At 42.3% G+C, this 13,978-nt stretch overlaps 1 protein-coding gene across 13 annotated transcripts in view; it reads left to right on the top strand.

The window, feature by feature from the left end:
- The window catches only part of KIF16B (kinesin family member 16B), a 299,792-nt gene that overhangs the window by 163,628 nt on the left and 122,186 nt on the right, over positions 1-13,978 (top strand). For all 13 annotated transcript variants that reach the window (XM_054467129.2, XM_054467128.2, XM_063659361.1 and 10 more), the window contains one exon: positions 300-388. In XM_054467129.2, coding sequence (XP_054323104.1) covers positions 300-388 — 89 coding nt within the window. The remainder of the gene's footprint in view (positions 1-299; positions 389-13,978) is intronic.

Genomic DNA, 13,978 nt, shown 5'->3' with positions numbered 1-13,978 from the left:
TGACCCCTTTCCTTGACTTTAACTGGCAGGGGAGACCAACTGGGTTGTGGAATTCCTGATGAATTTCCCCAGCCCTAGAGGGCCAAGGTTCTGCTATACTTGCAGAAGGCTTTGGTTTGAAATGTATCAGGGCCTTACTGCCCATGATCTACTTTCCTCAGATAGAACAGTTAATTGTGGTGCATGTTAATTAGGAGCATGTGCACCTCGTTGTCTCTCACATGTTGGAAGCAATGAGTCCAGAGCAGTGGCCTTTCTTCTCTGCTAAGGTAACCATTCTGCCCTGTGTCTGCCCTTAGAGTGGCCTTCTGTCCTCCTTCAGCTTGTCCATGACCGACCTCTCGAAGTCCCGTGAGAACTTGTCTGCCGTCATGTTGTATAACCCCGGGTGAGTGAACAGCAGCATATCCTTCCCTGTGATGATCACTTTTGCATTTATTGTGCCAACTCCATTATAGTCACAAGATAAAAATAAAACTTCTGCAACGGCGCCTCCTTATCAAATCAGCCGCCGTCATTTTCCGAGTTCCTTTCCAGCCCTTACTATATATGTGCATAATTTTACTTAGTTATAATCACAACATAAACAGTTTTGCATTTTCTGATTTTTCGCTTAACAGCATAATAAGCATTAGTGAGGGTTGTTACAAGCTTCATTATCATTTTCATAACTGTCTAATATTTTAGAGTTGGCACTTTGATTACTCAGTGCATGATCCCTTTGGCTTATGCACTTTTATCTCGTTTTATAAATTATAATAACAGGCAGCGTGATTCTTAGGCCATCCAATAGAGCAGGAAATTATCGTCACTACTTCAAACACTAGGGGACTGCTGAGAGCACAAATGAGAGTGTTTTAAATTGACTTAGTGGCCGGGTGACCTTGGACAGTCAGCTTAACTCATGTCCTTAGTGGCTTCATCAATAAAATGACAGTGATAATGAAAATGCCTAAAAACAGGGAACTTTGAGGGCCCTTTTCGGTTGTGTGAGGTTCCATAATTTTATCTTTCCTACCAGGATAATCTCATGTAAAATAATGGAGGTAAATCAAATGGCTGAACAAGTGAGAAAAAAGTAACAAGAACAACATTTTCTAGAACTGTCATGTATTTAGTAGTTACTATATGCCAGGCACTATGTTAAGCACCTTGAATCCATGATCTTTTAATTCTCACAAACCTATTTCCATTTTACATATGGGAAAACGTTTATACATTTGCTCTCCATCAGTTTCATAGTCAGAGCTGAGGCATACCTCCAGGTCTATCTGATTCCATCACTCATGCTTTGACTATGTCACCTCCTGCACTTGGGGGACTGGTTCCATTTTCCATTGCTCCCTCACCCCCAACCCTGGGATTTCTCACAAACATCGAGACATGTGCTGAAAACCATTCAATCCTTCAGCCTAAGCCAGTGTTCTGGTTTGTGGAAAGCAGGTACCTACAAGGAATTTCTTCAGTGTCATAGGAGGGATCTTTGATCACATTTCTGGATTCCTCATTTTATGGGCCAGCAAGCTGAAGCCCAAATCCAACACCTGCCTGAACTTAAGAAAAAAAGCCATGTAGTAGAGCACTGTGGCTGTGGACTCCTGGGTGCCCCTGCCCCCGCTTTCCAGGATTTCTGGAAGCACCAGCAGTTGACTCCCTTGTGTCAGCCTTTGTCTTTCCTATTTGGTCTTTCCATTTTGTTACATGGTCATTGAGGAAAGTTGTACTCATTAAATAATTCTGTCCTGAAATAAGCCATATCAATCAGACCTCTGAAATGGGAGAACACCCTCAGAGCAACTAAATGATAAGTACTTCAGAGGCACGTTTTGTTGTAGGTCTTCAATTCCTTACAGTAGTTTTAGCAGTTGCCTTTTATTGTGACTGAGATGGAATCACTCATGTTTAAGTTTAATGTAATACACAGATCTTTAGTGTTAACTTCAGCTAAAATAGTGTGATCCCATCTGTTAAATATTGTTTGTCTAGTTAAATTGTCTTGTGATATGAAGAGTGCTAGCTTGGTTTTGTCTCCTGGCCCAGGATCCAGTTCGTTAATCCTGGAATCCAGGTACTACTGTTATTATCCTCCACAGTGGTGGTACCTTTTAATTTGAATAACCATAATAATATGGTTATTCAACGGCTTTGAAAACCAAAACGTGATCTTCACTCAGCCTTTCCTTTGAGCACAGGGTCACTAGCCATGGGCCCCTCTTTGCCTTACATATACACATGGGATGGAAGTCTTTCTTTTTTCTCCCTGAAACATAGGAGAAAGTGTAGTTCTCTTAAAAGTAATGCCATTTTTTGTTTTTAGTTTTTAAGTTCAAATAGTTCTTCTCAGTGTTTACAAAATGCAGGTCAAAGTTACTAGTTTTCGTCCTCAAAACTTTTCAGTGACTTTCCATGGTCTAAAAAATAAAGTCCCAGCCTGCACCATGTCACTCGGGCTGTCCACTGTCTGTGCTGGTCTCCGAACCTCTCTCCAGGTGTTCTGAGCTCCAGCTTTCTGCTGTTGTTTTATTGCTCAGTCACATGTGGACTAGCCTGTGCCTCTGGGGCTTTCCTTTGCTAGTTCCAGAGCCTGGGATGCATTTTTGCCCGGCTGCCTACTCGTCCTCCAGGGCATAGTACAGACGAACTGTGCTGTGGAAGCTATTCTTGACTTTCTTCCCCACAACCAAAAATCAATGTCCCTTCTTCACTGTACATTGCTCCATTTCTTTCCTCCTTATTTTGTCTTCTTTGTAACGTATATTCATCTGTCAACAAATCCTCTCTGAATGCCTCCTATGAACCAGTCAGGATTCTAGGACGGGGGCACCATTGCCAGTAATCCTGAGAAGGTCAGCTTGCATGCTTGTTGGAGGAGAGACACAATCAACAGATAATTTAAAAATAAATCCAGGAAGTGAAAATGAAATGAAATCAAATGTATTAGGACAGTGTTTGATGGAGTGATCAGGAATGGCTTCCTGAGGAAGGGATGTTTGGTCTAAGACTTGTATGGAGAGAAAATGACACTCATAAAACAGAAAGGGGGAGAATGGAAAGCATTGAGACAGAAGGGGAAAGCAAGTATGATGGCATCAAAATGAGAAGTGAAGAGGGGGCCAGAGTAGATGGAATATAGTAAGCAAGAAGAAGAGTGGTACAAGTGAGAGTGGGGAGGTCAAGGGCCAGCTAATGTAGGGCCGTGCAGGCAATTGGAAGGGGTTTGACTGTTTTTTAAGAGAGCTGGCAAACCACTAGAATGATTTAAGCAAGAGAGTAACCTGAAGATGTAGTTAATACAAATATTAGGATGTATGCCATCTGGAGAATGTGGCATAGAAGCAGGAGACCATTTAGAAAGCTATTTCTTCAGTCCAAGTGAAAGGTAATAGTGGCTTGGATCTGCACTTTAGCCATAGAAGTGGAGCAAAGTGGAATCAAGGAATTAAGAGTGACTCCCAGGATTCAGATTTAAACAGCTGCTGCAGGTGGTACAATCTTCCCTGAGATGGAGGAGACAGGGAGGACAGGCCTGGGCTAGCAGTCAGGTAAGAACTCTGCTTATGTATACTTCCTATTAGAATGGAAGCTTTTTAAGGTCAGGGGCCTTGTGTTATTCTTTTCTGTATAAGGTGTCATTCACATAACATGCTTAATAAAAATTTTGTGAACAGATTAAGAATAAAATTTTAGTAAGACACATGAGTCCCTTTGGGAAAGGCTTTTAAAATTTCTTTGGGCATGGATGTTCCAGATACTGGAATGAGACATATTATGCAGAGGAATGTGGTTTTGTGGCCTAATCTGTCTGCCTAATCCCAGGGGATACTGCAAGTCCCAGGGGATACTGCAGTTACTTGAATAATCTCAAAATCATGTTCAGGATCTTTAAGCCATAGGTGGGAAGAGGGCCTCATCTTGAAATGAAGAACTAGGCCAAGGCAATCAGAGAATTCAGGAGAAGCAATCTGTTTTAGACTGAATTACAGTTGGTTCTGGATGCATCTGACGCTACCATTATGCAGCCTGTTGACCTGACTTCAAGTACACAGTTTCTCTCTGCTACCCCTTGCATTATTCACTGACACAAATTCAAGTAAAAATTATTTAATACTTCATCATACTTTCTTTCTCTCTGGTTCCCAGGCCCCTGCAACTTGCCACTTGCTGTAGAAAGTAATTGCCCATGAATTTTAGGTGCCTGAGGGATGGGTTTCCAGGGCCAAATCTTCAGTTAGCATTCTTCCCCTTGGTAATGACTTTTAAGTGTACAGTTCAGTAGTGTGAAGTGCATTGACATTACTGTGCAACCAGTTTCATCTTGCAAAACTAAAACTCTGTACTCATTAAATATAACTTCCATTCCCTCCTTCCCCCAAACTCCTGACAATCAGCACACAACTTTTGTCTCCATGAATTTAACCACTTAAGTAGAATCACTGGTGCGTCCTCTTCTCACTGGCTTATTTCGCTTAGCATAATGTCTTTAGTTAATGTTCATCCACCATATAGCATGTGTCAGAACTTCCTTTCTTTTTGTGGCCAAATAATATTCCATTTTATGGATATACCACATTTTGTTTATCCATTCATCTCTTGATGGACTCTTGGATTGTTTTCACCTTTTGGCTATTGTGAATAATGCTGCTATGAACATGGGTGTCCAACTATCTGTTTGAGTCCTTGTTTTCAACTCTTGTGAGTATGTACCCAGAAGTGGAATTGCTGGATCATATGGCAGCCCTATTTTTAATTTTCAAGGAACTGCTATGCTATTTTCCACAACAGCTGCACCATTTTGCATTCCCACCAACAGGGCCCAAGCGTTCCAGTTTCTCCATATCCTCACCAGCACTTGTGATTTTCTGTTTTTATAGTACACATCAAAATGTGTGTGAGGCAGTATCTTATTGTATTCTTTTCATCTTTATTTTCTTCTTCTATTTTCTCAAGAGTGTCCATTGTTGAAAATGGTGTTTAAAAATATAGAAAGAAAATCTCAAAATGTAGTTCCCCCAGTAAGTATAGTAAATAAATGATGAATGTAAATCTAACCTGGATGGATTTCCTGATGATTACATGACCTCTGTCATGTTCTGCCAAGTTCAGTTCAACTAGCTCATTTGCATGTTTCTCAAAACCCAGTCAGTCCAAGGAGTGCCTGTAGCCAAGGAGCAGCATGATCATTCATCCTTGCATTGAAAGGCATTGTTCTGACTTCTCAGGAACTGGCTGGGCAGCACAAGCCCTGGAGAAGCTCACAAGGATCCTAGAGGTGAGGGCCTGAACTGAGGCAGCAGTGGGAGGAACCTAGAAGGGTGAGCTGCAGAGATAGTCAGGGCAGGAAGTCATGAGGTTTGGATGATGAATTGGATATGGGATGTAATGAAGGAAAAGATGTTGACTTCCAGTTTCTGGCTTCAGTAACTGGTTGGGTGCTGCTTGCCACCCAGCTGAAACAGAAATATGGGAGGAGGAGGAGCAGGTTGTCAAGAGGAAGGGAGGATAATGAGTACAACCTTGAAAAACTAGGCCCTGGGCCTTGAACTTTCTCCTGTAAGTGACTATGACTCCGTCAGCGATCAGACACCCCATGGGAAAAGCTCGGGTTTGTGTGGCCTGTCAAAGGCGGTATTTCTCCACTTGGAGGATGAAGGCAGATCCCCCTGTTGAATAAAATAGATGTTCACAGCCCTGCCGTTTTACCTCATTCATTCAGTGGTGCTTGAGGGCCCATCATTTGTCCAGCCCTGTGCTGGGGCTTGAGTGATTGAGACAGACCGAGGCTCAGTCATCTCAGAGCATGATTTAGTGAACAGGGAAGACACTTGTAAAGCCTGTTAGAAATCAGGACGGTGGTAGTATTATCTTTGCACATGCCAGACTTGGATGAGTTTGAAGGTCTTTAAATGAGGGAAAGCCGCACATGTCACCCCAGACCCGTGCTCCCAATGCATTGCATCTCATTGTAAGTCACCTCCTAGGGCACCTACATAGTCACCAAGCCCTGTGAGCAGTCTCTAGCTTCAGCAGGTGACCAAGCCCTGCTGAGAAGTGTGGAGTCTGGAGACTCTTAACCCCATATTTGCCTCGTCACCTCTCCAGGACCAGTTTTAACAGGAATCAAAAGCATTAGATGGCACCTCCTACTCAAACAGACTTGTTTCAGAGCTTTCTTCTGCTCTTTATTACTTTCCCCCTCTTAGACCAAACTAGGGGCTGACCCTCTTAATTGTTGTGTAATACAAAGCAGGTGTCTATTAAATGTTTGCTTCCCTGCCCTCTCCAGCATACACAAACACAAACACGCCTCCTGGCCTCCTTCTCTGTGCTAAGCCCTCATGCTGGCTTCTGCCTAACAATGCTGGGACTCCCCTCCCTTGCCCAGGTCCCTGTGAAGCCGCCTGCTTTCCTGTCGGTTGATAACAGTCATCACCCACTCTATCCCTTGGGAATTTTTTTCCTTCCGCAATTGGCTCCACATGAGTACTTTGTCTTCCTAGCACTCTTCCTCTTGTTGCCCCCACCTTCAGCAAGTATATAGGGATCTTTCACTCTGGGAAATCTTGTTGTCCATCACTACCAAAGAACATGTAGGACAGATTTTTTTTTCCTTAAATGGACAATGTGGTCAGTACATGAGGAGCAACAAATGTTGCAGAGCTCCAATTGGCATGGTTCCCACTGTGATTCCTGACTTTCTCTATCTGATGGCACAGGGAAGACTTGTGGGCCTGCCCCTGGAGTCCTGTCCCTGCCGTGAACCTGAGGAAAGAGCTCAGCACACCTCCTTAGCCCTTCCTGGTCACCCCCTCCTCCTCTTCTCAGCATCTGGCCTGGCCCCTCAGTACCTACCAGGTGGTGACTTCCAAGCGTCAAGCTGATCATCTCTGACTTTGTTCTCCAATGTTATTTTCAGTTACTTTCCACTCGGAACTTTATCCTGTGATTTACGTGTGTCACACCTTTCTCCAGGCCTCTGTAACACTGTCTGTGACACCTTCCCCCTCTTCTTCCCTTGGCCAGTCCTCTTCCTCTTTTGAGCTGAGCATAGAGTCGTATCCTCAGGAAGCTTTCTGGGCATTTCCAGTTGGAGCTAAGTGCTTCCTGTGTATCCTCTCACAGGCATTTTGTGCATTCCTGTATCTTAGCTCTTTCCAAATTCGTTCATTTGATGTTTGTGTATTTAATTGATGTAGGCTTCTTGAGGGCAGGCAGTATGCTTCATTTATCTTTGAATCTCCAGAAGACCCCACAGAATGGGCACCTCACAAATATTCATTGAGCTGTAGGTTTTGGCCAGCACACGTGCTCCCAGCACAAAGGATGTGTCTGCCCTCTCACAGGTCTGCCCAGGTCTTTTGTCAGTGGTCCCTGTGCACTGTTTCCTATCTACACATTACTTGGCCCCTATCTTTGTGAGTCTCTCACCCACACAGATGTGTTTCTACACGTTTGGTGGCATTACAATTACCATACCTCTTGGTTTCTTTGGTATTGTGTAGACCTGAGTATGTTTTTGCAATTGACTGAAAAATTGCTGCATAGTACTCAGTTTTTCCCAGAACAAAGCTCTCCAAAAGAATGACTGGTTTGCAAATTATTGTATCCAGTAAGCTCCAAGTTATCTTCAGAGCAATGTGATTTTTGTCTTTGTTCAGCAGGCCATCTACTAATTTTCTAAACAGCCCATGTCTAAAAAATACCCTGTGCTCTGAATTATAGTAAGATTTGCAGTTTTAAAAGCAAAGTTCTTGTTCCCCAAGAACATTGTATCGGCCTGACTGGGCACATAGAGTTGGAACATAGTTTGGGAAATTACTGCTGGCCCACACCTCAAGCTCCCTGGAAGCCGTGATTTGTACGCACACATGCGTGATACTTGGTGCCAGAGAATTTTTGGATTAGGCAGAGAAGCCTGGTGACTTCCTTTGGGAGTTAGCTCCACATTGGAGAGGTGCCCAGCCAGGGTCTTTGCCAGGAGATAATTTTCCTGCAGGGGAAACATTCCTCCTCAGCTGGTGCAGCGTCTTTAAGAAGAAACCAAGCCGACTGCTCAAGCCTCCTCTGCCTTGCTTTGAGACTGCAAACAGGCAGCTAATTTGGCAAGATGCAGAGGCTTTCACAGCTTCTTGAAAGTGCTCAAAGCAAAATTAGATAACTTCCAAGATCATTTCAGTCTTGAAAATAAGAGAATTTTTCACTGGCACATTAGCCTCCTCTGGGCACTAACCAGTGGTGAGCCCATTTAAATGGATGTATTTGAATAATTAAATTCTAAAGAGGAGAAACACCTAGCTTTCAAACCCAGTTAGACTAAAAAATATCAGAAATCAGGATCAAACCTGTATCTGGGAGCCACTGAAGGAGCATCATCCCAAGGAGTGCAGCAGCCTGAGGGGGTTTGGTTAGCATCAGGGCCAGTGCAGACCCGGCAGCCATGGAAGGCCCCTAACTCAGAGGGTGGTCTGAAGTTACCGATGATCGAGGAAGAAGATGAATGAGTAATACTTAAATGTATCTTTTACTTTAATGTGTTCATTATGGAAAATTTAGAAATCACAAGCAAAAAAAAAAAAAGAAGTGACTACAGTTAACATGCTACTATACTTTCTAGCCCATACCTCTTTCTTCCACTGTCCATCTCTCTTTGTCTCTGCCTCTCCGTGTGTAGATGTACACACACATTTATATATGTACACATTTATATATATACATTTATATTTTATATCTTTTACCAAGATGGAATAATATTGGACTTGAGAGTTTTTTGCACTTATTATTTTTTCTTTCATAAATTTTTTTACATTATTTTAATGTCCATATGATATTCCATTGTATGACTATTCCATACCTCAGTGCTCCCCATCCTTTTTGGCATCATGGACCAAGTTTCATGGAAGACAGTTTTTCCAGAGACAGGGACAGAGGAGGGGGTTGGGTGGTTTCAGGACCAAACTCTTCCACCTCAGATAATTAGGTGAGTCTCATAAGGAGCGCGCAACCTAGATCCCTTGTGTGCGGAGTTCGTGATAGGGTTTGCGCTCCTATGCAAATTGAATGCTGGTACCAGTCCGCAGCCTGGGGATTGGGGACCCCTGCCGTACCTTATTTAACATCTATTGGTAGGCATTTTGTTATCTGTTTTTTAACTATCACAAGTTATTGGTCTGAAGAGCTTTGTAGCTAAATCTTTGCATTTTCTCATGATTAATTCCTCAGCAGGGAGGAGGTAGCCATAGAATTGCCAGGCCAGAGCGCATATAGTTTTAAGGCTCTCAATGCATATCCACAAATTATTTTACAGATTGTTTATACGTATGTCACCACCATTCCCACTGATAGATGAGACTATCCTTTTTATTTTTATTTTTTTTCAAGCTGAAAATGGGCCTTCTTAGAGTGTTGAATGTGTCAATATAATTACACCCTCCTAGACACAGTTCTAGGCTGTATTCACAGGCCCTAGAGTCTAGGGAATCTGGCTAACAGGGGCTGTCTCTAAAAGCAAGCCCTGGGCATCCTAGTCATCACCAAAGACTCACCAAACTCCTAATTCGTTCTGTGCTGAGCTACTTGCTGTACTAGAATGCTCTATGAGATTAGCATCAGCCTTCCTGGTGCTTTCAGATTAAGAATGGAAATGGATTTCTGGAATGTAAAGCTGGAAAGAACTAGACTCCAAATGAAGAGTTCTGGGATTTGAATACAAAGAGCCAAAGGCACCAAGGGGATAGTGAGGGCTTCTCCCCAGATGACAACATTTATATGAAAGGAAATAGTTTTGTTTTCCTCCCAGTGTCCCACTCCTTCCCTATTTCTTTCATATCTTCTCCCTTCCCTCCCCTCCCCTCCCTTCCCCTTCCCTCCCTTCTCCTCCCCTCCCTTCCCCTCCCCTTCCTCACCTCCTTTCTTTCTTGACTAAACTGGGAGGATGAATACGTCACATTAGGGAGAGAGTAAGAAGACACCAATGACAGGGTTATGCCCTTTGTTGTACTGAGCCTTAGCTTTGCTGTCCATGACTGTACACTTCCAGAAAACAGACATAGAATCTAGTTTGTTGTTTACTCAGTGCACAGCAGCATACCTGGAACTTATACGTCTAATAAACATGAACTAAGGGGAATGCACTTTTCCCCTTTGCTTTCTAACAATGTAGAAAGGGCTTCAGAAACAGAATCTGCTGGTAGCTGGAGATATTCTCAACAAGGTTTGCACCTTCATATGAGGTGGTCATGGTCCCCACTGCATGTCCTGGGAGAGAAGAAGACCACATTCCCTTGCAAGAACACTTTTCTCTTCTCGCTCACTCGCTGCTACTTTATAAATTGTCTTATCCTTTTTTTTTTCTTCCTCATCTTGAGCATGGACATTTTATACATGGAGTTGGCAGTATTTATGTTGCTGGTAATTTGGTAGTTAGCCTGTGTTTTAGTTGATGGTTATTTACTGTGTTTATCTCTGCTGGTTTATTTTATTGGGCCTTACCATTTTTCAAAAGTTTAGTTTGCTGCAAGGCTGGTTTCTTCTCTGGTTTTTGGTCTCAGTTGTCTTGCGTTTTTATGGACCATTTACTAACTTTACAGTTGGCTATAGATTGCCTTAAATAGCTTGTTAAGATACACAATCTTGGGGAACATGTGATGAAAGCAACTGAAAGAAGTGGGCTTCTTCCTCCATTAACTGAGATTAGTGTTAATTACAGACTTTGCTTTTTTCCTTTTTGTCCTTGAATATTATTCCACTGTGAGCCACTTTAACTGATGAGCTTTGGGTGTTTTCTGTTTTCAAAGTAGGTGGGGAGATGAGTTCTTAAATTCAAAGAACAATCTGTCTTTATTCAGTTACTTCAGATTGTATTGTCTGAGTGGTGGGATGCATTTTGCTTCAGCCATTTTATAACCGCACAATCTAAAACTGAATTGTCAAGGTCAGATGAGCAAATGAGACTGTTCTGGTGAAATGATGAATGGCAGTTATAGGCAATGGTGGGAGAAAGTAGGTTTCCTCTTAGTCCTCCTTGGCAGCATGATTTTCCTTGGCAGTAACATATTAACTTGATTACATGTCACCGGCTCTGTAATTTGTTAACTCATTTGATTAGAACATGTTGCTAATTCAGTCAAGGTTTCCAGTTGTACACATTCATTTTTGCTTCTGGATCTTTGCATATGCTATTCTCTCCTTCTAGAACACTTGTGCATTTGTCCACCGGCCCTTCACATGACTGAATCCTACGTCGTCTCCAAAATCTCCATGTAAATGTTACTTCCTCAAAGAGGATTTACCAAACCCAGTCCAAATTTTACCTCCTGGGCTACTTATTCATAGCATCCTCTATCTTTTCTTGTTAGCAGCTTAAGTAGTTGGTGATTATATCTGTTTGTGCAACTGTCTACTCTTGGTCTCTGTATTTAGTGGTAAGTGAAAGAGTCTGGTTTTTTCAGTACTGTATTCCGACTTCTAAGTAGGTGTTTAAGGGAATAATTCTTGACTGAATGTGTGTATGTGTGAACTGTTTCCAGACAAGGAACTTCCATACCCTCCTTTTATCACTGACCATGACTCTTAATCTGCAATGGCTGGCTTCCAAGTTAGTGACACCATATGTTTAGCCAGCAGCAGCAACTCCCATATCTCATGACCTAAGGTTAATTGTCATCATTGTTAGAAATAAATTTAAATGAACCACAGATTGATAGAAGCAAAGCAGAAGTAAAACAGTTGCTATAACCAGTGTAGATTAAAAAAATTATTTTAAATAGGTAGTTACTCTCATTATAAAGTGAAATGCTTATTATAAAAAGTAACACATTCAGAAATGAATAAAGTAATCACAAGTATTCATAATCTTTTCACCAAGAAAATATGACTGGTTTATATTTGTAATATTTGCTTATATTTTAAGTACATATATTTAAGTGTACATCAAATATTGTAATTATGCATTATATAGAGTATTTAAAAAACAGAATTGAGATTGCACTAGATATACAGTTTCTACTTTTTTTAAAACATTTAATTGTGTGCTTTTTCTCACGCCATTGAATATGATTCTTCATTTTATGTTTATATCATTATTGATTTAACTTTTAACTAATCATTAAGGACACTCAGAACTATTTCCTTTTTTTCCATGTAAATTGTTGATAACATTTCAAATAATTCTTTATATAAATCTTGGTCTACTTTGTTGTCAGCTAAATCCACACCCAGAATTCTTTCTTTGATGGCAGCTGCTGCTTAAATTAAAGCAACATGGGGAAGAATAAGGAGGGAAATGTCAGGGAGAGAAATAAGGAAAGGAAGAAGTATACCACCGGGTTGGAGACCTAGAAAAGAAAATGCACTGCAACAGAGAGCTGGGCATGGCAGACAGGCTGGTGCCCCGAGACCTCTGGCAGTCCTGGTCTGGGATACAGAGGCGCACATTTTCAGCATTGCCTGGTTAGGCGCGTTGGCATGTCTTTCACATGTGCAATCTCAGAGGCGTACACATGTGTCAGGTGGACTTGCAGAGCTCTTCACTTCAACAGTGTATCATCATGGCAGAGGAACTGCGGTACCTTTTATGAGTCTTTTTTGCATCTTCAAGTTTCCCTTCTCTGTTCTTTCTTTTCCCTCTACCCACAAATGTGCACAGTGTTTCTTTCCTTAAACCAGCCCCTTCTTGGGCCACCCACTACAGACGTCACCAAAATGGCTTTTCAGGTTAATTTCCCATGTACATTTCCAACAATATGAAATTGTGTACATAAATCATGGTGCATCTATGTTATAGAATTCCATGATATTGATATTAAACTATGTTGTAGAATAATAGTTAATGATTTGGTGATTTGTCCAAGGTGTATATTGTGAGGAAATGATTAAAAAATAGACTGTCTGATAGGCTCTTCTCTGTGAGTGCATCTGTATGGCCAGAAAGGCTGAGGGCTGGGAACAAAATAAAGGAGTCATGTTGTAAGACACTTACCTGTGCTTTCTAAATTTTTTGCAGTGAATTATTCTAAACTTGAGAGTGTGCAGGGTATTAAAAGTTATTTCTTATGGCAAAGAGATGGACATCAGTTGACACCATCTCCTCACTCAGGTGGTCTGTAACTCCTTGTCATTGTGTTTCTGGCTGTGAAGCTCATGCCACTGACTTCAAAACGCTACCCATAGAAATCACTGGTTGAAACCTACTCTGTGCCTTACAGAAAGCCCTCAGGATACACGGTCAGCCAAGGTGGGGATCTCTGTCTTCTGGAAACCCCAGTGGAGGGGGAGACAACCTCTGCCCTCTGTGACCTGAAAGGCCCTGAGTGGTATCCACCCTAGCTCCCTCTTGGGCCATGATTCTTCTCTTGTGGCCATCCTCCCTTGGTTTCTTCTCCTGTTGGCACCATGTAGTCCTTCTGTACTTCCATTGTCCTGCACACGTCCCCTCCTGGCCTGTGGCCTGGCTCATCCCTCATGTTGGCACCAGATGCATCTTCCTGGCCACTCCCTTCCTTCATGCAGCTCTCTCCTGAATGTCCTTTTCTTAGTCCTTCCTCTTCCCCCGCTTTATGCTTTTTCATAGTACTTGTCTCATGGCATACTCATTATGTATTAGTTAGCTCAACCCCACACTGGTATAGAGGTTTATGAGAGAAGAGACTTGATTTCTTTTGCTGAGACCACAGTGCCTAGGATAGTGCCTGGCATGTTGACCAGGTGAATTATGGGTGAGTGAACCACCAGTTCCTGAACATCCTGCTCCGTGCTGTGATAGAGGACTCACGGGCAGAGGAGGCGGAAGAGAAGCTTGCCCAGGAAGGTGCCCTCGAGAGTGTGTCATCTGGACCTTTAATACTCAGCTCACAGTCTAACTTCCCTGTTATTTCTCATCACTTCCCTTTATTTAATCAGAGCAGTAGCCAGCTGAGGCTCTGTATAGCTTCCTCTGTGTACCTCTCATTTGTCTTCCTTCTATTTTTCTTTCACTGGATTTTCC

Source organism: Pongo pygmaeus, chromosome 21 (assembly GCF_028885625.2).
Source record: "Pongo pygmaeus isolate AG05252 chromosome 21, NHGRI_mPonPyg2-v2.0_pri, whole genome shotgun sequence".
Classification (NCBI taxonomy): Eukaryota; Metazoa; Chordata; class Mammalia; order Primates; family Hominidae; genus Pongo; species Pongo pygmaeus.
Note: the sequence above shows the minus strand (reverse complement) of the source record. Positions and strands in the feature narration are given on the sequence as shown.